Source organism: Rhinolophus sinicus, linkage group LG09, assembly GCF_036562045.2.
Source record: "Rhinolophus sinicus isolate RSC01 linkage group LG09, ASM3656204v1, whole genome shotgun sequence".
NCBI classification, from domain to species: Eukaryota; Metazoa; Chordata; class Mammalia; order Chiroptera; family Rhinolophidae; genus Rhinolophus; species Rhinolophus sinicus.
In genome coordinates, this window is record NC_133758.1 from 56,588,511 (window position 1) to 56,615,449 (window position 26,939).

The 26,939-nt window shown below is 38.5% G+C and overlaps 1 protein-coding gene across 6 annotated transcripts in view; it reads right to left on the reverse strand.

Moving 5' to 3' along the window:
- The window catches only part of TXNRD3 (thioredoxin reductase 3), an 83,447-nt gene that overhangs the window by 19,535 nt on the left and 36,973 nt on the right, over window positions 1-26,939 (reverse strand). For 5 of the 6 annotated variants that reach the window (XR_012498834.1, XM_074340460.1, XM_074340465.1 and 2 more), the window contains exons 9-12: window positions 25,801-26,026; window positions 24,502-24,594; window positions 5,687-5,763; window positions 3,629-3,785 (exon numbers count right to left, since the gene is read on the reverse strand). Coding sequence is in view for 5 of the 6 variants with exons in the window: in XM_074340460.1 (XP_074196561.1) it covers window positions 3,629-3,785; window positions 5,687-5,763; window positions 24,502-24,594; window positions 25,801-26,026 (553 nt within the window). In the remaining variant the exon portion in view is untranslated. The remainder of the gene's footprint in view (window positions 1-3,628; window positions 3,786-5,686; window positions 5,764-24,501; window positions 24,595-25,800; window positions 26,027-26,939) is intronic. The other variant, XM_074340463.1, reaches the window with a different exon arrangement.

Genomic DNA, 26,939 nt, shown 5'->3' on the forward strand with positions numbered 1-26,939 from the left:
GGAAGACTGCAGACTCTGAACCCTACACATTATCTTCCAGCAGCTGTGTGCGCCTGCCTGTGGGAAAGCGAGCCCACAGGTGGCATCCCTGCCTGGAGGAGAGAGTGTGTTTGTGACTGTGTGGAGAAGAGTTGGAACACATTGGCAGAAGCATCATTAAAACTGTATGTATGGAGAGAAAGCAGTGTGCAGGGCCAGAGAAAGAGTGGAGAGTATAACCAGAGATGAAGCTCTCTGTGTCTGCCCATCCACAGCCCCCCATGCACTATTGTGGGATGACACTGCCCACAGCACTACATGTCCCCCCAACCTCTACCAATAAGTTATAGGTGATTAGGTCAGGGGTGACATCTAACCCAAAGAAAGATAATGCATAAGCTAGCCAGAAATCCATGCAGGAAAAGGTGAGCTGAGTCAATCAAATTCTTTTGCAGGAAAATGAACTAGGAGCAAAGGAAGCATTCCCCCAGGTGGTAGTGGGACAGAAATAAACATGCTTTCAGAGTTGTAGACAAGTTAGGCTAACGGAAAGGAACCCAGTGAAGCCTAGACCCTTGTGCTGGGGCCCCAGAGCAGCCATGACCCCAGATCCAGCCCTGCTCCAGCTATAGTGAAGCCCAGCCCTAGCATGGTCATTGTTCTAAGTCACTATGTGATTTGACTTACTCATCTGTGTGATCCTTATAATAATCTCCCTCAGTTTGCCTAGTTTGAGTGAGTTTCTATTTTACCCAGAAGGAAAACACAACGAAACACCACCAAGGATCCCTGCATCAACAAGGTGATTTGTGTACAATATACACCAGCCTAGAGTCTTTCACTTAAAATGCTGTAATCCCATATCACGTTTGCTAACCTGCAAACCATGGGTCAGCCAAGCATTTGTGTTCTTTTTTCCCAACGTGGCTAGACAAAAATCACATAACCACGTGGACTGCCTTAGTATTTTCTGACTTCTCTTAGTCCCTCAAATGCTCATCAATTTATTTATTGACCAGCAGCTGACCCCCTAATCCATGGCTTACAGTGGAAGCCTCATTTTCAGCAGATGTCTTTGTTTCCTGTTTCATATCAATTAAGAAAAATCAACAGTCCATTTCTCAACTTTCCTACCTTTCACCTAAAACACTTTCTCTACATCTTACACTATCTCCTCCACTCGAACTTCACTTCATCTCTCCCTACCTGTAGCCTTCCTTTCAGTCCTTTCTTTAACCTCTCTTTCTACATACACACTGGTCTGTCTTCTAATCTCTCCACCCCATGGCTACCCTGACTCACTTCTTAAAGCATTAGGCAACTACTCTGCTTCCACATCCCTTGAAATACTATTGCACTTTGGATGGGATACTTCTTCTTTAAACCTTTAGTATTCCTGCCCCCACCCATTGATGTCAGCAGAGCCACATGCCCAGCTGACCCTCATCCACCAAAACCTCCACATGTACACCAGATCTTCATTCACGACCTTACAAGGCACCTGGGGTGATTAAATAAGCAGTGCACAGAATCCCTTATGAATTATATGTGCCTAAAACTTTTCATCTGACCCTAATCATGCAAAAACAATCAGAGAAATTCAAAATGTGAGACATCTGGATTCATCAAAAGTCAAAGTCATGAAAAGTAAAACAAGCAAACAAACAGGTAAATAAAAGCAGGGGCTGTATCAGAGTAAGAGAGACTTAGGAATTAGAAGAGCCACGTACTGTGTATCAAACCACGTGCATACACACACTTAATGGACAACTGAGGAACTGAATACAGTGTGTCGTGCGGGAGACCCTGCTCGCTGCGCCATTTGTAATGCAGGGCAGCCTGCGGGGCCTCTTCCCGCTCCCCACATAAGAACGCAGGATGTGGCCAGGCCAAAAAGGAACACCCACAGAGCCATAGATAGAGGAGTCATACCACTAGTCTCACTGGAGGCTGGAGTCACACGACCTGCAACCTGCTGTCTGCTTCTCTGCCTGCCAACCGATCGAGGCAGTTATATCAGGGGCTAACTGGCTAACTGGTAACAGCTGATGTTCAATTAGCCACAGCTGATGGCCATCTACTACCCAAGCCAGCACCTTTCCACGTGAGGCCAAGAGCCTGGAAACTGCTCTCTGGGACTCTGTCCCTATACAGTGGTACCTCAGTTTTCAAACGTAATTCGTTCCAGAAGACCGAGTTCTGAAACGTTCGAAAACCGAGGCATGGTTTCCCCATAGAAACTAATGCAAAATGGATGGATTTGTTCCAGACCTTAAAATCAACCCCTAAAATTGCAAATTTAGCATGAATTTTACTATCTACTGATACCATAGATCCATAAAATTTACCGCGTTCATAAACCAAAATGTTGATCAACGGAGACGTTTGAAAACCAAGGTACCACTGTATTACTACATTTTTATTGAATTTCTCAGCTACCATATTGTAGCTGTGGTTATGCAGGTGAATATCCTTGTTCTTAGGAGATACATGCTAAAGTATTTAGGAGCAAAACCATCATTGATGTCTGTGACTTATTTCAAAAAGCTGAGCCCAAAAAATGTACATGCATTTATGTACATGCATATATACATCTTCACCAAAGGAGAGAACAAAAATGGCAGTGTGAATAACTGGGGAACTGGGGTGAAAGGGTAATATGGGTGATTGTTACTATCCTTTGTATGATTTGACAGAATAGTTGGGGGAAATAAAGGTCTTCAACAGCTCCTACTGCTTAGAGAAGGCCCTACTAATTCTTTACTGTGCCATCAAAGATTTCTTATGATCTGGCATCAAATCAATTTCCAGCCTCATTCCCAACCGTACTCCTCTATGACCAACTGCTCTGCCTGCATACACCCCAGAATGCTGTAAGTATTGTGGATGGGACAATCCTTTGTGTGCAACAGAACATTCAGTGTTTCCGACACCTACCCAGTAAAACCATCTCCCTAGCTGTTGTTCATCACCCGCCAACACCTCCACATGTCCATGTCTGCAGTGCTCTGGGTACAGCAGACTATGACCCCCTCAGCTGTGAACTCCTGAGTCTCCTCCGACGCCTAGAACAAACCAAGCACGCTGAGCGTGGGGATTTTATATGTGTTATCTACTTATCCAAAAAGCCCTTTGCCTCCTCAATTTTGAACTATTCTACAAAGTCCACCCCAAATCTTTGATCAGACTATGAAAAGTGGAGGAGACTGAAGAAATCACCGATTCACACCATCAGTTTTGCAGTGAAACGATTTGACCAGGTTCACACACCAAGTAGGCAATGAAGCCAAGGCCAGCACCCTGATCCAGTCTGAGTGCCCCTCTTAATCTGTGACAGTGCAACCATCCACCTGGGAGGCCTCTGCTAATTCCAACATTCAGAATTAACTGCTCTTTGCCTTACTCAGCACCCCACGTGCTGGAACCATGTCTGTCTTTTGTATATCACCCAACACAACATCTTACACATAGCAGATATTTTTAAAGTATTGATTGAAAACCATTAGTAAATAGTAAGTCAACTGTAAATGATTTATCTGTGAAGAAGCCTTAACTTGCAAAACAAGCACACAAGTATTATTTGTACTGATTGTTTAAAGTCATAATTTTTATTTAGATATTATCTCAAAAACAATAGCAAGAAATTTACCTTTTCTAAACAATCCCCAAAAAGTCTTCGAGCCAACAGCTTGCCCGCCTGAATGGCGACAGGAGTGAGTTCAAGTTTACCCTCCAGAACATCCCCGATAGCATAAACATAGGGCACATTTGTCTGTTCCATATCGTTTACTGGTATCTTGCCACTCCTAGTAGATTTTGGAAGGGAACAAATACATTATGACTAACTCTACCAAGTTTCCCCGAAAATAAGACCTAGCCAGACAATCAGCTCTAATGTGACTTTTGGAGCAAAAATTAATATAAGACCCGGTCTTATTTTACTATAAGACCCGGTATAATATAATATAATATAATATAATATAATATAATATAATATAATATATAATATAATATAATATAATATAATATAATATAATATAATATAATACTGGGTCTTATATTAATTTTGCTCCAAAAGACACATTAGAGCTGATTGTCCAGCGAGGTCTTATTTTTGGGGAAACGGTATACTGCTAGATGACTAACACTATTCCAAGAGACAGAGACTAAATACACAGAGAAAAGATCTCTCTCTAAGAACTCATGCACCTCAGGTCATCAACTGTCTGTAAGATCAATGGCTTACAATAACAAGGTTTTCTTTAGTTCCAAAAGAAAACACATTGCTGGCTGATGAAGCCATGCTCGTTTTCTTGAATGATGAGATCGCCAGATTTCCCCCAGGACTGCACTTAGAGCTTTGAAATTTTTCTCCTTGCTTCAACAAAGACATAAAAATTTACTCTAAATCAGATAGTAGGTGAATAAATTTCCACAATTATTTTTTTAAATCATGCATGAACTCTTTAAGACATACAATAAATAAAGAGTTACTGATTCATGAAAAGTTGATAACACAGAACTAGATCTGTATTTACTGTAAAATAAATTTATATTTTTTAATTTTAACAGTTTTATTGAAGTATAATTGGTACAATTTGGTGAGTTTTGACATGTGTATGCACACACCTGTGAAACCATCTATCATTCCCAAAGTTTCCTTTTACCCTTGGTAATCCCTCCCTCTGCCCTTCCTAGGTCCTCTCCTCAGACAACCACTTATTTACTTTCTGTTACTGTTAATTTTCATTGTCTACAGTGTTATATAATTGGAATCTTTTAGTATATGTCCTCTTTTTTGGCCTGGCTTCCTTTACTCAGAATGATTATTTTGAGATTCATCCATGTTTTTCATGTATCTTTTGTTCATTTCTTTTTCTTTTTTTAGTCTATCTTCTTTAAAAATCAGTTTCAGGGAGTATTACTTGGCCATAAAAAAGAATGAAATCTTACCATTTGCAACAACATGGATGGACCCTGAGAATATTATGCTAAGTGAAATAAGTCAGACTGAGAAAGGCAAATACCATATGATCTCACTTATATGTGAAATCTAAAGAACAGAATAAATGAGCAAACAAAATGGAAATAGACTCAGAGATACAGAAAAGGAAACTGTTGGTTGCTAGATGGGAGGAGGACGGGGATGGAGAAGAAGGTGAAGGGATTAGAAAGTGCAAATTAGTAGACAGAATATAGTCATGGGGATATGAAATACAGTATGGGAAATAAACAATGTTGTAAAGATTATGTAAGGTGCCAGATGGGCACTGGACTTATCAAGGGGATCACTTCATAGACTATAGATGCATGACCAATGTGCTGTACACCTAAAGTTGAAGTAGAATAATATTGTGTGTCAACTATAATTAAATATGTGTGTGTGTGTGTGTGTGTGTGTGTGTGTGTGTGTGTGTGGTCACGGAAGGTGGAGTATAGCATAAAGAAGACAGTCAGTGACATTGTAACAGTTACATAAGATGTCAGAGGGGTAGTAGCTTGAGGAAGGGGGGTTATCACTTAGTGACGGGTATAAATGTCTAACTATTATGTTTCTTTGTAGACGTGAAACTAATAAAAAAATGTAAACTAAATTTAAAGCATTACAAATTTGCATCTTAGCAATTAAATGAAAATTTCTAAGAGGTGATCTGTAGAAATATATTGCTTTGTGCAACAATAGTGCAATGACCCCACATGTACATACTTCTCATTGATTTTGACACCGATCTTCTCCAAGCCTATTTTCCTTGTACAGGAGTCACGACCAATTGCTAATAAAACCTGTATTTAGAGAGAGATCAAAAATACAAATCAGCAGTATAAAGAATGAAAGCGGTACCATCTCTATAGATCCTTCAGACATTAAAAGGCTAGTAACTATTACGAATGCCCCATGCCAATAAATTTGACAGCTTAGATGAAATAGATCCCTTATTTTTTTGAGGTCAAAACATGTTTTTTTAAATTGAGGTATAGTTGATATATAACATTATGTTAGTTTCAGGTGTATAACATAATGAGTCGATCTTTGTATATATTGCAAAACGATCACCACAGTAAGTCCAGTCAACATCTATCACCATACACAATTACATTTTTTGTCTTATGATGAGAACTTTTAAGATCTACTCTCTTAGCAACTTTCAAATATATAATACAGTATTGTTAACTAGAGTCACCATGCTGTACATTACATTCCCGAAATAGACTCCTTGAAAGACACAATTTACCAAACTTACACACAAATCTGAATAACCCTATGTTGTGTGCTAAATCATGCCCGCCCCCAAATTCATATATTGAAGTCCTAACCCCCAATACCTCAGAAAGTGACTGTATTTGGAGAAAGAACCTATAAAGAGGTAATTAAGGTAAAATGAGGCCATTAGGGTAGACCCTGACCCAATGTGACTAGTGTCCTTATAGAAAGAGTAATTCAGACACACATAACACAGACTGAGGAGTGATCATGTGAGGACACAGAGAGAAGGCGACCATCTGCAATCCAATGAGGCCTCAGAAGAAACCAAATCTGCTGACACCTTGATTTCAGACTTCTAGCCTCCAGAACTGTGAGAAATGAAATTCCCTTTGCCTAAAGCACCCAGTCTGTAGTATTTGGTTATGGCAGCACTATTAGACTAATATCCTCTATACTCATCAAGGAAACTGAATTCACAGTTTATAAACTTCCCATAAATTAACTCCAGACAAAGATGACTTCACTGGTAAAGTCTACTGAACACGGAAGTAAGAAATAATACTGGTCCACAAATTCTTCTGGAAAAAAAGGAGGGAACCTTCCCAAACTCCTTTTTATGAGGCGAGCATAACATCTGACACCAAAATCAACAAGGATATTTAAATAAAATTATAAGCCAATATCCTCATGAATATAGATGCAAAATCCTTAACAAAATCTTAGCAAATCAAACATAACAACATGTATAAAGGAATACTGATCATGACCAAGTGAAGTTTGTCCCAAAAATACAAATTTGGTTTAACATGCAAAAATCAATCAATTTAATTCACCATATTAACAGAATAAAAGAGAAAATAATTTAATCATCCCAGATGTGAAAAAAGCATTTGACAAAACTTAACATTCTTTGAGGATATTAATTAAATCCTCAATCTTCTCAGCACACTAAGAATAAAAGAAAACGTCCCCAACCTGTTATAAGGCATTTGTAAAAAAGCTTACGCCCTAGCAATCATGAAAGACTGAATGCCTAAGATCACCCATAAGATTTCAACAAGATGAGGATGCACACTCACAATTTCTGTTCAGCACTACACTGGAGGTCGTGACCAGTGCAATAAAGCAAGAAAAAGAAATAAAAAGCATGCAGATTGGAAAGAAGAAACAAAACTGGTTTTATATGCAGACATAAATCCTAAAAATCTACAAGGTCAATATACAAAACTCATTTGTATTTTCAAATACTACCAACTAACCACTGAAAGTTAAAAACTTAAAAAATACCACTTACAATAGCTTAAAAAACATCAATATTCACAATAAATTCAGCAAAATATATGAAAGACCCCTAGAGCAAAATAATATATTGCTGAAAGAAACTAAAGAACACGTAAATAAGCAACGATATAAGAAGTTCATGTACTGGAAATATAAATATTATTAACGTGTTAGTTCTTCTAAACTGATCTATACCATACAATCCCACTCAAAATCTTGGCAGGCTTTAAAAAAATAAAAATTGGCAAGCTATTTTAAAAATTTATATGGAAATGTAAAGGAACGGAACTTGGAGGACTTTACCTGGTCTACAATTTACTATAAGTTTCGATAATCAAAACAATGTGGAGCCACTAGGCAGAGCTCACCACACCACTCCCAGCACACGGCCTCCGTGCCTCTCTCCACACTCACATGGCAAAAATGTCCACCCCTACAGAGACAGAGCAGTGCATCAAGTCTCTGATTGCTGTTTTCCAAAAGTATGCAGGAAAGATCAGGAACAAGTGCAATTTATTCAAGTCAGTTAAGCTACATTTCTTTAACCTAAGTTCCTAACCTTCTGTTTCTTTAACCTAAGTTCCTAACCTTCATGAATATAGAACTATGCTGCCTTCACAAAGAGCCAGAAGGACCCTGGTGTCCTTGACTACATGATGAAGAAACTGGACCTCAACTGTGAAGGGCAGCTAGATTTCCAAGAATGTCTTAATCTTTTTTTTCTTCAATTTATTGTGGTGACAACTGTTAGTGAAATTACATAGATTTCAGGTGTACAATTCTGTATTACATCATCTATAAATCCCATTGTGTGTTCACCACCCAGAGTCAGTTCTCCTTCCATCATCATATATTTGATCCCCCTTATCCTCATCTCCCACCCCCGCCCCCCTTACCTCTGGTAACCACTAAATTATTGTCTATGTCTATGAGTTTTGTTTCTCATTTGTTTGTCTTGTTCTTTTGTTCTTTTTGGTTCATATACCACATATCAGTGAAATCATATGGTTCTTTGCTTTTTCTGTCTGACTTATATGCTTAGCATTATACTCTCAAGATCCATCCATGTTGTGCCAAATGTTCCCATATCATCTTTTCTTACCACTGAATAGTATTCCATGTGTAAATATACCACAACTTCTTTATCCATTCATCATCGAAGGACATTTTGTTTGTTTCCATGTCTTGGCCACCGTAAACAAAGCTGCAATGAACATTGGAGCACACGTGTCTTTATGTACAAATGTTGTCAGATTTTTGGGTAGATACCCAGGAAAGGGATTGCTGGGTCATATGGTAATTCTATTCGTAATTTTTTGAGGAACCTCCACACTGCCTTCCATAAAGGCTGCACCACTCTGCATTCCCACCAACAGTGTATGAGGGTTCCTTTTTCTCCACAGCCTCTCCAAAACTTGTTACTATTTGTCTTGTTGGCGATAGCCATTCTGACTGGGGTGAGGTGATATCTCATTGTGGTTTTCATTTGCATTTCTCTGATGATTAGTGATGTTGAGCATTTTATCATATGTCTATTTGCCATTTGTATGTCCTCGTTGGAGACATCTCTCTTCAGGTCGTCTGCCCATTTTGCAATTGGGTTATTTGTTTTTCTGTTGTTGAGTTGCATGAGTTCCTTATATATTTTGGATATTAGCCCCTTATCGGAGGCACTGTTTGCAAAAATCTTCTCCCATTCAGTTGTTTGCCTCTTTATTTTGGCGATGGTTTCTTTTGATGTGTAGAAACTTTTAAGTTTCATATAGTCCCATTTGTTTATTTTAGCTTTTACTTCCATTGCTTCTGGAGTCAAATTCATAAAATGCTCTTTGAACCCAAGGTCCATAAGTTTAGTACCTATGTTTTCTTCTATGCAGTTTATTGTGTCAGGTCTTATGCTTAAGTCTTTGATCCATTTTGAATTAATTTTGGTACATGGTGACAGATAGAAGTCCAGTTTCATTCTTTAGCATGTGGCTATCCAATTGACCCAGCACCATTTATTGAAGAGGCTGTCTTTCCTCCATTGCATGTTTTTAGCTTCTTTGTCAAAAATTGTCTGTCCATAATTATGTGGTTTTACCTCTGGGTTCTCAATTCTATTCCATTGGTCTATATGTCTGTTTTTCTGCCAATACCATGCTGTTTTGATTATTGTAACCCTGTAGTACAAGCTAAAGTTAGGGAGTGTGATACCTCCAGTATTGTTTTTTTTTCTCTTAAGATTGCTTTGGCTATTCGGGGTCTATTGTGGTTCCAAACAAATCTGATAATTTTTTGTTCTATTTCTTTTAAAAAAATGCCATTGGGATTTTGATGAGGATTGCATTAAATCTATATATTGCTTTGGGTAATATGGCCATTTTAACTATGTTGATTCTTCCAATCCATGAGCACGGAATGTATTTCCATTTCTTTGTGTCTTCTTCACAATTTCTTTCAAAAATGTCTTATAGTTTTCAGCATATAAGTACTTCACATCCTTGGTTAACTTTATTCCTAGGTATTTAATTCTTTTTGCTGCAATTGCAAAAGGAATTGTTTTTTTGTATTTCTTTTTCTGAGATTACATTGTTAGTATATAAAAATGCAATGGACTTTTGTACATTGATTTTGTAGCCAGCAACTTTACTGTATTCGTTGATTGTTCCTAATAGCTTTTTGGTGGAGTATTTAGGATTTTCTATATATAGCATCATGTCATTTGCAAAGAGTGATAATTTAACTTTTTCATTCCCAATTTAGTTGCCTTTTATTTCTTTCCCTTGCCTGATTGCTCTGGCAAGGACGTCCAACACTACTGAAAAGCAGAGGTGATAGGGGACAGCCCTGTCGTGTTCCTGAACATAGAGCAAAGAGCTTCAGTTTTTCACCATTAATTATGAGATTAGCTGAGGCCTTGTCATATATGGCCTTTATGATGTTAAGGTATTTTCCTTCTATAACTATTTTATTAAGCGTTTTAATCATAAATGGATGTTGTATCTTGTCAAATACTTTTTCTGCATCAATTGATAAAATCACATGATTTTTGTCCTTTATTTTGTTTATGTGATGTATCACATTGATAGATTTGCGGATATTGAACCATCCTTGTGCCCCGGGGATGAACCCCACTTGATCGTGATGAATTATCTTTTTAATGCATTTTTGTATTCGATTTGCTAGAATTTTGTTTAGGATTTTTGCATCCGTATTCATCAGAGATATTGGTCTGTAGTTTTCTTTTTTGTATTGTCCTTACCAGGTTTTGGTATCAGGGTAATGTTGGCCTCATAAAATGAGTTACGGAGTACTGTCTCTTCTTCAATTTTTTGGAAGAGTTTGTGCAGAATTGGTATTAGATCCTCTTTGAAGGTTTGGTAGAATTCACTAGTGAAGCCATCTGGTCCCGGACTTTTGCTTTTGGGAAGGTTTTGGATGACTGATTCAATTTCGTTACTGGTGATCAGTCTGGTTAGATTTTCCAGCTCTTCATAGTTCAGCCTAGGAAGGCTATATGTTTCTCAGAACTTGTCGATTTCTTCTAGGTTATTGAATTTGGTGGCATATAGTCCTTCATTGTATTCTTGGATGATCCTTTGTATTTCTGTGGTGTCCATGAAACTTCCCTTTTCATTTCTGATTTTGTTAATTAGTGTCTTCTCTCTTTTTATCTTAGTCAGTCTAGCCAAGGGTTTCTCGATTTGTTCATCTTTTCAAAGAATCACCTCTTTGTCACATTAGTTTTTTCTACTGTCTTTTTGTTCTCTATTTCATTTAGTTCTGCTCTGATTTTTGTTATTTCCTTTCGTCTGCTGACCTTGGGTTTCATTTGTTCTTCTTTTTCTAGTTCTGTAAGGTGTAATGTAAGGTTATTTATTTGGGATTTTTCTTGTTTCTTGAGATAGGCCTGTAATGATAGAAATCTCCCTCTTAAAACTGCTAAAAAATGTATAGTCTGTTGTTTTAGGACGAAGTGCTCTATATATGTCAATTATGTCCATTTCATCTAATGTGTCATTTACGGCGGCTATTTCGCTATTTATTTTCTGTTTGGATGATCTATCCATAGCTGTCAATGATGTATTTAAGTCCCCTAGTATAATTGTGTTTTGGTCAATTTCTCCCTTTAGTTCTGTTAGTAGTTGCTTGGTATGTTTTGGTGCTCCTTGATTGGGGGCACAGATATTGATGACTGTTATGTCTTCTTGTTGTATAGTCCCCTTTACCGTTATGAAATGTCCATCTTTGTCTCTTGTTACCTTTTTCACCCTGAAGTCTGTTTCATCTGATATGAGTATGGCTACACCTGATTTTCTCTGGGTACCATTTGCTTGGAGTGTCAATTTCCACCCTTTCACTTTGAGTCTATGCTTGTCCTTGTAGCTGAGATGTGTCTCTTGGAGACAGCATATGGTTGGGTTTAGTTTTTTGATCCAATCTGCTACTCTGTGCCTTTTTATTGGTGAGTTCAGTCCATTTACATTTAGGGTGATTATTGATATGTGAGGATGTCCTGTCATTCCATCTTTAGTTTTCTGGTATGGCTGTGTCTCCATTGTTTGTTTGCCTTTTTGTTGCTGTCTATGATTCCTGTGTGGTGGTATTCTATGATGTTTCCCACTGTTTCTTCTTTTATTACAGTATATATTTCAGTTCTGGATTTTTTTTTGAGTGGTTACCCTTAAGTTTACGTAAAAGAAAGTTTGATATTTAGAGTATTCCATTTTCTTCAGCACGCTTACTTTCTCCATTCCTATATTCTAGTTCAGGCCTTTACTCTCCCCCTTTTTTATGTTTTGGTTGCCACAAATTGTCCCTGTTGATGGTGGTCGAATAGCCTCCTTTAGTATTTCTTGTAGTGCAGGTCATGTAGTAGAAAATTCCCTCAGCCTCTGTATGTCTGGAAAGGTCTTTATTCCTCCTTCATATCTAAAGGATATCTTTGCTGGATATACTATTCTTGGCTCATAATTTCTCTCTTTCAATAGTTTGAATATTTGGTCCCACTCACTCCTGGCTTGTAGAGTTTCTGCTGAAAAATCTGATGATAATCTAAAGGGCTTTCTTTTGTAGGATACCGTCTTCTTTTCCCTGGCTGCCTTGAGGATTCTTTCTTTGTCGTTGATTTTAGACAGCTTCAATACAATGTGCCTTGGAGAAGGCCTGTTGGGATTGAGGTAAGTAGGTGTCTTATTTGCTTCTTGGATTCGAGGATCCAGTTCTGTCCACAAGTTTTGGAAGTTCTCATCGACAATTTGTTTGAATATATTCTCTGTTCCCTTCTCTCTTTCTTCTCCTTCTGTTATGCCCATTATTCTTATATTGCTCTTTCTGATGGAGTCTGAAAGTTCTTGTAGAGTTCTTTCATTTCTTTTAAGTCTCAAGTCTCTTTCTTCCATCTGTGTCATTTCCAGGTTTCTATCTTCGATGTCACTGATTCTTTCCTCCATGTGGTCAACTCTACTACCTAGCTGGCTATTTCATTCTTAATTTCTTCCATTGCGTTCTTAATCTCCAGAAATTCTATTTGGTTCTTTTTTAAAATTTCAATCTCTTTCGTAAAATGCTCATGTTGTTCTTTGATTGTGTTTCTGAGTTCATTAAACTGCCTTTCTGTGTTTTCTTGCATCTCATTGAGTTTTCCCGAACTGCAATCTTGAATTCTCTGTCATTTAAGTCACATCTTTCCATATCTTTAAGTTCTTTTTCTGGAGACTTTTCACTTTCTTTCTGAGCTGTCTCGCAGCCTTGGTTATTCATGGCAATTGCTGATTTATTATTTCTCTTCCTAGACATCTATAGGAGTGGCTTCTGCAACAGATTGATAGGAAGAGGTCTTTCTTTTGTTTTCCAGTACTTGTTGGTAGAATGTTTTATTTTCTCTCTGACTGCAGCCTTTTTTTCTCTCTCTCACATGGTAGTGCTATGTTTTCTCTGCACTAGTCCAGCTTCTCACACAATGGGGGGATTCCCTGGGAGATGGGCTTCTCCTCTGTTAATAGGTCGCCCTGGTCACAGGGCGCAGTTTCCCGGTGGGTAGGCGGAGAGCTTTTGAAGTTCCAAAGCTCTTCCTGGACCAGACTCAGAGCCCGTATGTTTCAGCATTTCTGTTTACTCCTGCAGGGATCCTCCCAGATAGGTGGGGCCAGGGGCCGGGTGAGTTATCTGAGGTGGCCCAGAGAAATGGTGGCAACCACCACCATAGCCGGTCCTGCTTCCACAGTTCCCTCCCCTTTGCCGGAACTAGTTGGGCTGCGAATCTGTGTCTGTGGTCCACAGTTCTCAGAACAGCAAATATTCTGTTCTTTTGATCTGACACTGCTAGTGTTCCACTTCTAGCACCGGGCAGGTGGGGACGGGGCGAACTCTGGAAGGGTAGGGAGGGGGCGTCTAGTCTCAGTGCCTAAGGCTTCCGTTCTCTGCTCAGCAGTGAGGGCTTAAACCACCGTTTTCAGCCTTCTTCCCTCAGTCTTTTCTCCAAGGTCTCTGCCGTGAGCATTGGTTTCAGCCGTGGTATATGCTGCCCCCTCAGCCCTGTGGGCTATAAGCAGAGCCCTAGCAGGCCGAGTTCTTCCCTCTCCCGTAGGTACGGTAGTTTCTGCTGTAGTTCCAGGATGCAGCGAGCTCGGAGCACTGAGCTAGGTCTGCGTCCTGCGCCCACGCGGCTCCATCTCCGCACTTCTCCCTTCTCTCCTCCCCCGCCCGTGTGATTCGCCCACCTTTAGGTGAGTTCAGTAATGGGCCTCTTCGTCTTGTCTGTCTGCTGTGCAGGGAGTCCTTTGTGGAGTTATTGTTGTTCGGTTAGTTGTAAATTCCAGGGGAGCTTTCAAGAGGCTCACCTAACGCCGCCATTTTGATGACGTCTTCCATAATTTCTTAATCTTATTGGTGACTTGGCAGTAGCTTGCCATGACTTCTTTACCGGTTCCCAGAAGTATATCTGAGGAGGCCTCGGAGCTGGCCTCCAGACCACCCTTACGCTTGGCGCACCCACCACCTCATGCAGGGCACTCTCCTGCTGGTCGCAATAAAACATTATTGTTTTTTAAAACACACACACACACACACTCACACACACAATGAAACAATGTGGTGCTGGATAAAGGAGACAAATGGTCAATGGAGTAAAGAGTGCAAAAACAGACTGACGGTTAAACTGTCAAATGATTTCAACAAAGGCACCAAAACAATTTAATGGAGAAAGGGAAGTGTTTTCAACAAATGGTACTGAATACCCATATGGAAGAAAAAGGACCTCAATTCCTACCTCACACCATAAACAAAAATTAATTCAACATGGATTACAGACCCAAGCATAAAACTATAAAGCTTCAAGAAGAAAATATAGAATATCTTCACAATCTTTGAGTAAGCAAAGAATTCTTGGAGCACACAGAAAGCATTAACCATAAAATAAAAAATTGATAAACTGGACTGTATAAAAAATTTCAAACTATTATTCATCAAAAGATGTCATAAAAAGTAAGTAGGCATGTCATAGGTAGGAAGAAAATATTCACAATACATATATCTGAAAAAGGAATATATCCAATATATATACAGAACTCCTGCAGTTCAAGAACAAAAGTTCAAATAACCCAACAAATAATAACACAAAGATTCAAACAGACACTTCATAAGGGAAACTATATAAATGGCCAATAAACACATAAAAAATTGCTCAATATCATTAGTCATCAGAAAGATGCAAATGGAAACCCTAAGATATCACTACACATGTACTAGAATACTTATAATGAAAAAGCCAGCCAACCCAAAATGTTAGTAAGGGTATGGAACAACCAAAACTCTTATGCATGGCTGACAGAAATGTAAAATGACACAATCATTTAGAAGTTGTTTGGCAGTTTCTCAAAAAGTTAAACATAGGAATTATGTTAGGATCAAGCAGTTTCACTCTGAGGTGATGAGAGTTTCTTACCCATGAGAAATGAAAGTATATGACCACAAAAGACTTTACACTAGAAATCTTCATAGGAGTTTAAGTCACAATTAGCCTAAACTGAAAACATCCTAGGTGACTACCCACAGGAAAATGAATAAACTGTGGTATAATCATACAAGTGCATATTCATACAATTCATACAATAAAAAGAACTACTGATACACACAACAACATAGATGAATCTTAAAAACATCATTCTCAATAAAAGAAGCCAGATATCAAGGAGTTCCTACTATACAGTTCCATTTCTTTGATGTCAAGAATAGGCAAAACTAGTCTATGATGACAAAATCAGAATAGCGTTCCTTAGGGTCAGGGAGTGGAAAGAAACATGAGAGCTTTCTAAACTCACAGAAATGTTTTGTTACCTTCAAAGGAGTGTGGATTACAGAAACGTGTATTTGTCAAACTGATAGAACATCTACGATCTGTGCATTTTACTACATGTAAATTACACCTGATTACAAAAAAAAATAATTTACAAATTTAGATATTGTGAACAACTTTATACCAATGTTTGACAACTTAGATGAAATAGACTAATTCCTAAAAAATGTAACTATTCAAAAGTAATGAAGAAAAAAACAGAAAGCCTTAAAATTCCTTCAATTATTAAAAAAAATGAATTAGTGGTCAAATATCTCTTTCTCTGTCTCTCTCAATAGACAGAATGATAGATAGATAGATGGATAGATAGAAAATTCTAGACCCAGATGCTTGCATCAGTAAATTCAATCAAACATACAAACAATGCTCTCATATTACTTTATATAAATGCTTCCAGAGAACATAAAAGGAACATACTCCAAAAGTTCTTTCATGAGCTAGAATAACCTTGATACCAAAATCTGAAAAGTTTAGTATGTGAAAGGAAATTATAAGCCAATGAATATAATGCAAAAATTCTTAATAAACAAATTCAACAATATATAAAAAGGACCTTTACCAAGTTGGGTTTATACCAGGAATATAAAGTTGAATGAAGATTAGAAAATCAATGTAACTCAAGACATTAACAAATTAAAGAAAAACAATCTTGATCAACAACAGGTACAAAAGGAACATTGTTACAACTGAACTCATCCACTCATGATATTTTTTATTTTGTCTCATTTTTTTGTTTTCTTTTGAGAATTTTTGTAAGAATTTATTTGAGCCAAACTGGTAACAATTGCCGTGAAGCGAGATCTCAATTGCTCCACTCAAGATTTAAAAAAAAAACAAAGAAAACCCAAATAATGAAAAAACCCTTAGCAAACAAGAAATAGAAAATAATTTCTTTAACCTGATTAAGAATATCTACCAAAACCCTACAGATAACATTATTCTTTAAATTATGAAATACTGAATACTTTCCTTTGATATGGAGAACAAGACAAGAATGTCTGCCACGGCCATTTCTGGTTAATACTGTGCTGGAGGGCTTGCTACCATGTTTCCCCGAAAATAAGACCTAGCCAGACAATCACATCTAATGAGTCTTTTGGAGCAAAAAAAGAAATTTCCCAGAGGAAAATGGAGCAAAAATTATACTATAACACCGAGTAAAATAATATAATACAATACAATATAATATAATATAATGCAATACAATACAATACCGGGTCTTATATTAATTTTTGGTCCGAAAGACGTATTTGAGTTGATTGTCTGGCTAGGTCGTATTTTCGGGGAAGAAGGTAGTGCACTTATGCAAGAAAAAGAAGTAACAGAGGGGAAGAGGGAAGGGAGCAGAGTGGAGACGCGGCCCGCATCTGTGGCTGTGGATACACAGTCCGCATCTGCAGCTGTGGAAATGCCGTCCGCATCTTCAGCTGTGGAGGCGCGGCCCACAATGGCTGCGGTGGAAACGCGGACGACATCCACAGCTGCAGAGACGCAGGGGATCCAAGGACAAAACAGAAAACACAAAAGCCAGAAGGTGGGCTCTTTCCCTGCGTCCCACAGCTGATCTCTCCCGCCGAGGGTGCAGCATATCCAGCATTTGAGGCAATAACCTTACCTGATACGTCCAGTTAAACCCTAGGCCGGACAAAGGACACAAACTCCATACCTGGGCCCCTCCCCCAGCTCTTCCAATCCTACCCCCGCCCTTCAAGACACTTGAACTGGCCCTGAACTGAGGAGTGGTGTCAGATTGCAGAGGAGCCTTGGTGCTCCGGCTCTGGGAAGACTGGCGGGCGGCTCTGGCCCAGGGAGGAGGCTGGGAGGAGTGTGGTTTTTGCTGGGCAGGGAGAGAGAAGACCCCTCCATCCCCAGGCACCACCTTTTCTGGCCTGCGGGAAGAGTGTGATACGGCTGGGCTGGGAGAGAGAAGACCCCCCCCCAACCCCAACCCCACCCTTTCTGGCCTGCCTAGGACCAGGCAATTACATCTGCGGAGACACTCCCAGGGATCAGCAGTAAGCGGCAGACACAGCTCCCAACTTTCAACAACTCAGAAATCTCCTGCCCGCCACACACACACACACACACACACACACACACACACACACGAAAGAAGTGCCCTAAGACTCAGGAGAACTGGACACAGGGCTGGTGGTGCTACTCTCAGTGTGCATAAGTGCAGGCAAGGGCAGAAACTGCACTGGCTTTGTAAAAACTACCATCCAGATCCCTCAGCCCCACACACGTAATCTGCAGTCCGAACGTCACTCTGGGCACCAGGTGACCGGCTCTGCCTGCACAATACGCAGGGGACTCTTTGGTACAGCAGAGGCCAACCTGGAGTTTACTTGATGGTCTTAAGCCAAGACTGGCGCTGCTTTTTGTTTTGTTTTGTTTTGTCTTTATATCTTTGATATCTTTGCCTGTGTTGAGTGGGGTTGTCGGTTGTTTTTACATGTGAATGTATTTGATTTTTTCTTTGTTGTTGCGCTTGGTGATCTGCTTTGTTCTGAAATTGCCCTACCAGGGCCCAGCTTAAGAGGCACAGATTCAACACACCCAGAGGCCAACTCCAGACCAAACCAGAGTACTACCCGGTTTGACCTACAAGTGACACACCCAGAGGGAATTCTCTACAGGTAAAAGAGCCCATGGAGGCCAAACCACATTTAAGTGGTCAACCCTCATGCAGCAGAACACCCTGCAGTGGGCAGAGCCACGTCTCACTAGTCAGCCTAGGAGTTAACCCCACCTACTCAAAAGCGAAAAGCAATTAAAGATCTTGTTTAACAGGACAATATACACAACACAAGAGTCACCTTTGGAGCACACGCAGAGGAGAAGAACGAAGTAGCGCAAGTCAAATATAAAGGGCACATACTACATAAGATAACCCAGCAAGAACTAAGAATTCTAGGGGATCTACCTAATACATCGAAGCAAACACAGAGAGTCAGCAGAATGGGGAAACAAAGAAACATGTCCCAAATAAAAGAACAGAAGAAACCTCCAGAAATGGAACCAAATGAAACAGAGGTAACCAACCTATCAGAGACAGAGTTCAGAACACTGATGATAAGAATGTTTAAGGAGCTTAGAGACAACATCAAGAAGGATGTAGAAATCATAACGAACAACTAGTTAGAACTAAAGAACACAATTACCGAAATAAAGAACTCACTTTAAGGAATTAACAGCAGGTTAGATGAAGCAGAGGATTGAATCAGTGATTTAGGAGACAAGTTAGCAGAGATCACCCAAACAGAACAACAGAAAGAAAAAAGAATAAAAAACAATGAAGATGGTTTAAGAGACCTCTGGTATAACATCAACCACAACAACATGAGCATCATAGGAATACCAGAAGGTGAAGAGAGGAAGCAAGGGATTGAGAACATATTTGAAGTAATAATGTCCGAAAACTTCCCTAATCTGATGAAGGAAACCAACATACAAGCCCAGGAAGTGCAGAGAGTTCCAACCAGGATAAACCCAAACTGGTCCACACCAAGACACATTATAGTTAAAATGGCAAAGGTTAAAGACAGAGAGAATCCTAAGGGCAGCAAGAGAAACACAGAGGGTTACGTACAAGGGAACTCCCATAAGACTATCAAATGACTTTTCTACAGAAACATTGAAGGCCAGGAGGGAATGGCAGGAGATACTCAAAGTGTTGGAAAACAAAGGCCTACAACCTAGATTGCTTTATCCAGCAAGGCTATCATTTAAAGTTGATGGAGTGATAAAGAGCTTCCCAGAAAAGAAGAAGCTAAAGGAATTTATTACCACCAAGCCAGCATTGCAAGAAATACTAAAAGGACATCTGTAAATAGAAGAAAGATGAAAACAATCGAACTACAAATTTAAAAATGGCAATAACTAAGTACCTATTAATAATCACTTTAAATGTAAATGGATTAAATGCTTCAATCAAGAGACATAGGGTAGCTGAGTAGATAAGAAAGCAAGACCCTTGTATATGTTGTATACAAGAGACTATCCTCAGATCAAAAGACACACACAGGCTGAAAGTGAAGGGTTGGAGTAAGATATTTCATGCAAATGGAAATGAGAAAAAAGCTGGAGTTGCAATACTTACTTCTGACAAAATAGACTTTAAAATGAAGAACATATTAAAAGACAAAGATGGGCACTATATAATAATAAAGGGATCGATCCGAAAAGACGACATAACCCTAGTAAATATCTATGCACCCCACATAGGAGCACCTAAATATATAAAACAGATATTGACTGACATAAAGACAGAGATCAACAGTAACACTATCATAGTAGGGGACTTCAACACACCTCTGACAACAAGGGACAGGTCTTCCAGACAGAAAATCAATATGGAAACGACAGCCTTAAATGATACATTGGACAACTTGGATTTAATCGATATTTTCAGAGCATTTCACCCCAATGCTGCAGAATACACGTTCTTCTCAAGCGCACATGGAACATTTTCCAAGATAGACCATATGTTAGGCCACAAAACAAGTCTTGATAAATTTAAGAAAATTGAAATCATACCAATTGTCTTCTCTGACAACAGTGCTATGAAATTAGAAATCAACTACAGGAAAAACAATGGAAGACACACAAATTCATGGAGGCTGAATAACATGTTACTAAATAATGAATGGGTCAAGCAGGAGATCAAGGAAGAAATCAAAAGATATCTCAAGACAAACGAACATGAAAACACCATGACCCAAAATCTATGGGATGCCGTGAAAGCAGTCCTAAGAGGGAAATTCGTAACATTGCAGGCCTACCTAAAGAAACAAGAAACATCACTAATCAACAGTTTATCTTCACACTTAAGGGAGCTGGAAAAAGAACAGCAAAATAAGCCCAAAGGGAGTAAACGAAGGAGATAATAAAGATCAGAGCAGAAATAAATGAAATAGAAACCAGGAAAACCATACAAAAGATCAATGAATCCAAGAGTTGGTTCTTAGAGAAGATAAACAAAATTGACAAACCTTTAGCCAGACTCATTAAAAAAAAAAAAGGACCCAAATTAATAAAATCAGAAATAAAAGAGGAGAAGTGACAACAGACACGGCAGAAATACAAAAAATTTTAAGAAATTACTATGAGCAACTATATGCCAACAAATTTGACAATCTGGAAGAAATGAACAATTTTCTAGAGGCATACAACCTTCCAAGGCTAACTCAAGAAGAAACAGAAAACCTGAATAGACTGATTACCACCAGGGAAATTGAATCAGTAATCAACAATCTCCCAACAAACAAAAGCCCTGGACCAGATGGCTTTACAGGTGAATTTTACAGAACGTTCCAAAAAGAATTGTCACCTATTCTCCTCAAACTCTTCCAAAAAATCCAGAGGAAGGGAAGACTCCCAAACACTTTTTACGAAGCCACTATCACCCTGATCCCAAAATCAGACAAAGACACCACAAAAAAAGAAAACTGCAGGCCGATATCGCTAATGAACATAGATGCAAAAATCCTCCACAAAATATTAGCAAACAGAATTCAGCAATACATTAAAAAAATCACACACCATGATCAAGTGGGATTCATCCCTGGTATGCAAGGGTGGTTCAACATCTGCAAATCAGTTAACGCGATACACCACGTTAATAAAATGAAAAATAAAAATCACATGATCATCTCAATAGACGCAGAAATTTGATAAAATTCAGCAGCCATTTATGATAAAAACCCTTATGAAAGTGGGAATAGAGGGATCATATCTCAACATAATAAAGGCCGTATATGATAAACCCACAGCTAACATCATACTCAATGGGGAAAAGCTAAAACCATTCCCCTTAAGATCAGGAAAAAGATAAGGTTGCCCACTTTCTCCACTTCTATTCAACATAGTGCTGGAAGTTCTAGCCACAGCAATCAGACAAGAAAAAGAAATAAAAGGCATCCAAATCAGTAAGGAGGAAGTAAAATTGTCATTATATGCAGATGATATGATCTATATATGGAGAACCCTAAAGACTCCACCAAGAAACTATTAGAGCTGATAGATGAATTTAGTAAAGTAGCAGGATACAAATTTACTATTCAGAAATCAGTTGCATTTGTATATACCAATAATAAAACATCAGAAGGAGAAATTAAAAAAGCAATCTCATTTACAATTGCTTCAAAGACTATAAAATACCTGGGAATAAATTTAACCAAAGAAGTAAAACATCTGTACTCAGAAAATTATAAGACACTGAAGAAAGAAATGAAAGAAGATACAAATAGATGCAAACACATACCATGTTCATGGATAGGAAGAATTAATCTAGTTAAAATGTCCATACTGCCTAAGGCAATATACATATTCAACACAATTCCCAGCAAACTACCAATGACGTTTTTCACAGAAATAGAACAATAATCCTAAAATTTATATGGGACCATAAAAGACCCCGATAGCCTCAGCAATCTTGAGAAATAAGAACAAAGTGGGAGGTACAACAATACCTGACATCAAATTATACTACAAGGCTACAGTAATCAAAACAGCATGGTACTGGCATAAAACAGACACATAGATCAATGGAAGAGAATAGAGATTCCAGAAATAAATCCATGCCTATATGACCATCTAATTTACGACAATGGAAGCAAGAATGTACGGTGGGGTAAAGGCAGTCTATTCAATAAATGGTGCTGGGAAACCTGGACAGACACATGCAAAAAAATGAAGCTGACCACCTCCTTACACCATATACAAAAATAAATTCAAAATGGCTTAAAGACTTAAATGTGAGATATGAAACCATAAAATTCCTAGAAGAAAATACAGGAAGAAACTTCACAGACAATACCCGGAGTAAGATTTTTACTGATATATCCCCTCGCACGAGGGAAGTAAGAGAAAAATAAACACGTGGGATTACATCAAACTAAAAAGTTTTTTCACAGCAAAGGAAACCATCAATAAAACAAAAAAGGGATCCTACTGTATGGGAAAAGATATTTGCCAATGATATATCTGATAAGGGGTTAATATCACAAATTTATAAAAAACTCACTCAACTCAACTCCAAAAAAACAAACAACCCAATTAAAAAATGGGCAGAGGACATGAAGAGACATTTTTCTAAAAAGGACATACAGATGGCAAACAGACATATGAAGAAATGCTCAACCTCACTAACCATCAGAGAAATGCAAATAAAAATCACAATGAGATACCACCTCACCCCAGTCAAAATGGCTGTCATCAATAAATCAACAAACAACAAGTGCTGGCGCGGATGTAGAGAAAAGGGAACACTTGTGCACTGTTGGTGGGAATGCAGATTGGTGCAGCCACTATGGAAAATAGTACGGAGGTATCTCAAAAATCTGAAAAATGGAACTACCTTATGATCCAGCAGTCCCACTCCTAGGTAGCTATCCGGAGAAATCCAAAACTCCAATTCAAAAATCTTTATGCACTCTTATGTTTATTGCAGCACTATATACAATAGCTAAGACATGGAAACAACCGAAATGCCCATTGGTAGATGACTGGATTAAGAAACTGTGGTACATTTATACAATGGAGTATTACACAGCCATAAAGAAGAAAGAAATCTTACCATTTGCAACAACATGGATGGACCTAGAGAACATTATGTTAAGTGAAATAAATCAGACAGAGAAAGACAAATACCATATGATCTCCCTTATATGCGGAATCTAAAGAAAAAAATAAGTGAATGAACTAATCAGAAACAGTTTTGGAGACATAGAGAAAAAACTGAGGGTTGCTAGATGGGCGGGGGGGTTGGGGATAAGGGGGAAGGTGAGGGGTTTAGAAAATAGTCAGTAACCACAAGATGGCCACGGGGTTTTGAAAATTAATTTGGGGAACATAATCAATAATGTAAAGATTTTGTAGGGTATCCGATAGACACATGTCCCATTTCAGAGACCACCTCAGGGATGACGTAGATGCCTGATCTCTGCACTGTACACCTGAAGCTGAACAATAATGAATGCCATCTATAATTTTATTTATATATATGTATATGGTTACAGGAAGCGGAGTACAGCATTAGGAATAGAGACAGTAGAAATGTAATGGCTCTGTGCGATGTCAGAGGGATAGTGGATGGGGGGAGGGGGTTCACACAGTGTGAGGGATATAAATGATAAACGTCTAAGTAAAAAAAATGATTTTTAACCTTTCAAATCGCAATTACTTTTGCACCAACATAATAAAACATAAATATACAGTTTATGTTAAAACTATAAACTACAATTTATAAAAGAAATATTGGCATCCAAACATCATCAGTTTAAATTAGAATTGTTGCCATCCAGAATAGTCCATGGACTATTCAGACTTTTTGGAGATTTTACATTGTTTATTTTTTGAAAGTGAAATTTTATTATAAAATAGATTTAATGTTGACTGTAAAAATGTTCAAATTCAGAAATGTATATCTAATGCTCATGAAGTAAGTACAGTCAGGTATATCTTCCAGATTTTGTTCTATGCATACTTATACATATACCTGCATTTGACCATAGTATTCTTCATGTACTACTATCAAATAGCAACAGACCAACTACCTTCTATATTTTTTATATTCTTACAAAGAATCAAAACAAAACAGAAAAACGTTAAGCCTGGTATAATTTTCCCATAAGCTTCATCTGTGGTAACTTATGAGTGTGTTCAACCACTTACTGTTTATAAAATAAAAACTCACTGTGTTATATACTCCTTCCACAGTTTCTGGTCCTTCAGTGGATTTAGCCACCACTTTCAGCTTTCCAGGTGGACCTTTCTCCAATTGTTGAACCTAGTAAGGATAAATAATGTAATGATTTTATCAAAAGGGGACAGAAAATAAATGGGTCATAGGGTATACATGTGAATGTGTGTGTGTGTGTGTGTGTGTGTGTGTGTGTGTGTGTGTGTGTGTATACAAGTGTGTATGTACTTAGGGTTTTGGACTACGTAGACAGAGAAAAAAGGACTGTCACAAGGTATATTCTGGAAGTAGAAATAAATTAATGGATTAGGTGGAGGTAGGATAAAAGGAAGAATGAAGGGATGCTTTCTAGGTGTTGGCTTAATAAATTGTGTGGGCTATATATCATTTATTGAGTACTGAGATCGGCCAGAAAGATTAGCAGGGTAATATATTTAGATAGAAAATTAAGAGTTTCATTTTTGTCTTGTTAAATTTGAAATGCTTATGAGGAATTCAAGTGAAGACATCCAGTAGGCAGCTGTACAAATCAGTGTGGAGTTCGGGAAAGATGCCTGCGCAAGATATATAAATTTGAGAGCTATTAGCATTGAGATAACAAAGTATGGACCTAAAGAAGACTTACCAGGTAAAAAGGGTAGTGAAGTGAAGAGGGACCAGGTACTCTTGATATTTACATATATGTGGAACCATAAGCTGTGGGTCCAGAAAAGTTGAGAAAGGAGAGTGTTTCAAATGGAAAAAATGTTGCCAGAGGCTCAGTAAGGTAAGAAAAGAGATGTGGTCATTGACTTTGACAAAAGGGAATTTGCTATAGATCTCAACAAGCAATTTCAAAGAAGTGGCAGGAATGGAAGCAGCTGAGAATCGTCGGAAGTGTGAAATGAGGTAAAAAATGAAGTAGCGTGAATGGAAGTTTTCTTGTAAAGGGGAAAAGAAACATGGGGACCCACCCAGAAAGGCAGAGAGGGGAAGGAGGGCTTATGTGTTTAAAGATCAGAGACACTAAAGGGCATGATAGAGGGAGAAAGATGATGACTAGGCTGAAGGTGGGATATCCCTTGAAAAGGTGAGAAGAACAGTGAGAGAAGAAGGACCTGGGCTGAGAGGAGCAAGGACACCTCCATATGAGAGGAAGAAAAGACAGGGACAAATGGGGGCCAGTTTTGTAGATTTGGGGTGGGAACACTATCTTTAAGGTTTCATATTGAGTACAGACCAATTAAGGAGGGGTAAAATTATAAAAGGCTAAAGAGAGAGTAAAAAGAAATTCCAAATGTCATTCAGACTCACCATCACTGGTATAAATTTTCTTAAGAACTTAACACCATGTTGTTCCATGTAGGAACCCACTTTCTCTGCCATTTCTTGATCAAATCCACGAAGAAGTATTGAACGCACCATAACTGTGACATCTAAGCCAATGCCAGCAAGAAATCCTGCACATTCCAGAGCCACATAAGATGCACCAACTACTAACGTTTTGCCAGGGCAATAAGGCAGAGAAAAAAGGTCATCACTGAAAAAGAAAAATACAAAAAAGAATATGTAGGCAATAAAAATGAAGTGGGTTGTTTAGGTTTCAATATGTAATGGTCTTTTGTTGGCTAAATTGTATTTGGGGGCTTAAATGAAGAAACACTAAAAGAAACAGCCTTTTGGAGTTCGTAAAGTGTCTCCTGTGGAGTAAGAAGTATACTTTAGATTTTTCAAAATCAAATTAATGGATCACAGCAAAGTTTAAGAAAAAAACAGAACAGAAAATATAAGACTATGTTATACGTAATAAGAAGAAATACTGGTGTGTGTGTGTGTGTGTGTGTGTGTGTGTGTGTTCACCTGAACAACAGTGCAACGAAAATGTTTTTCTCTCTCTTTTTTTTAAATTTATTGGGGAACATTGGGGAACAGTGTGTTTCTCCAGGGCCCATCATCTCCAAATCACTGTCCTTAAATCTAGTTGTGGAGAGCGCAGCTCAGCTCTAAGTCCAGTCGCCGTTTTCAATCTTTAGTTGCAGGGGGTGTAGCCCACCATCCCATGCAGGAATTGAACCGGCAATCTTGTAGTTGAGAGCTCGTGCTCTAACCAACTGAACCATCCGGCCACCCCTCCAGAATCTCAGTGGCAGCTCGTTGTCTTCAATCTAGTTGTGGAGGGCATAGCTCAGTGGCCCACGTGGGAATCAAACCGGCAACATTGTTGTTCAGAGCTCGTGCTCTAACCAACTGAACCATTTGGCCCCAACCCGAAAATGTATTTCTTAATGTGCATCTGGTCAAAAAAGTTTGAGAGTTGTGTTCTACATTATACATTGTCCTCTTTATGACCATCTAGGGAAGATTCCTATTAAATCTTAGTATAAGGAAAAGCCATGATTCTCCAGATTATTATTATATAGACACTAAAACCTAAAGCTAATTGCATTCACTTC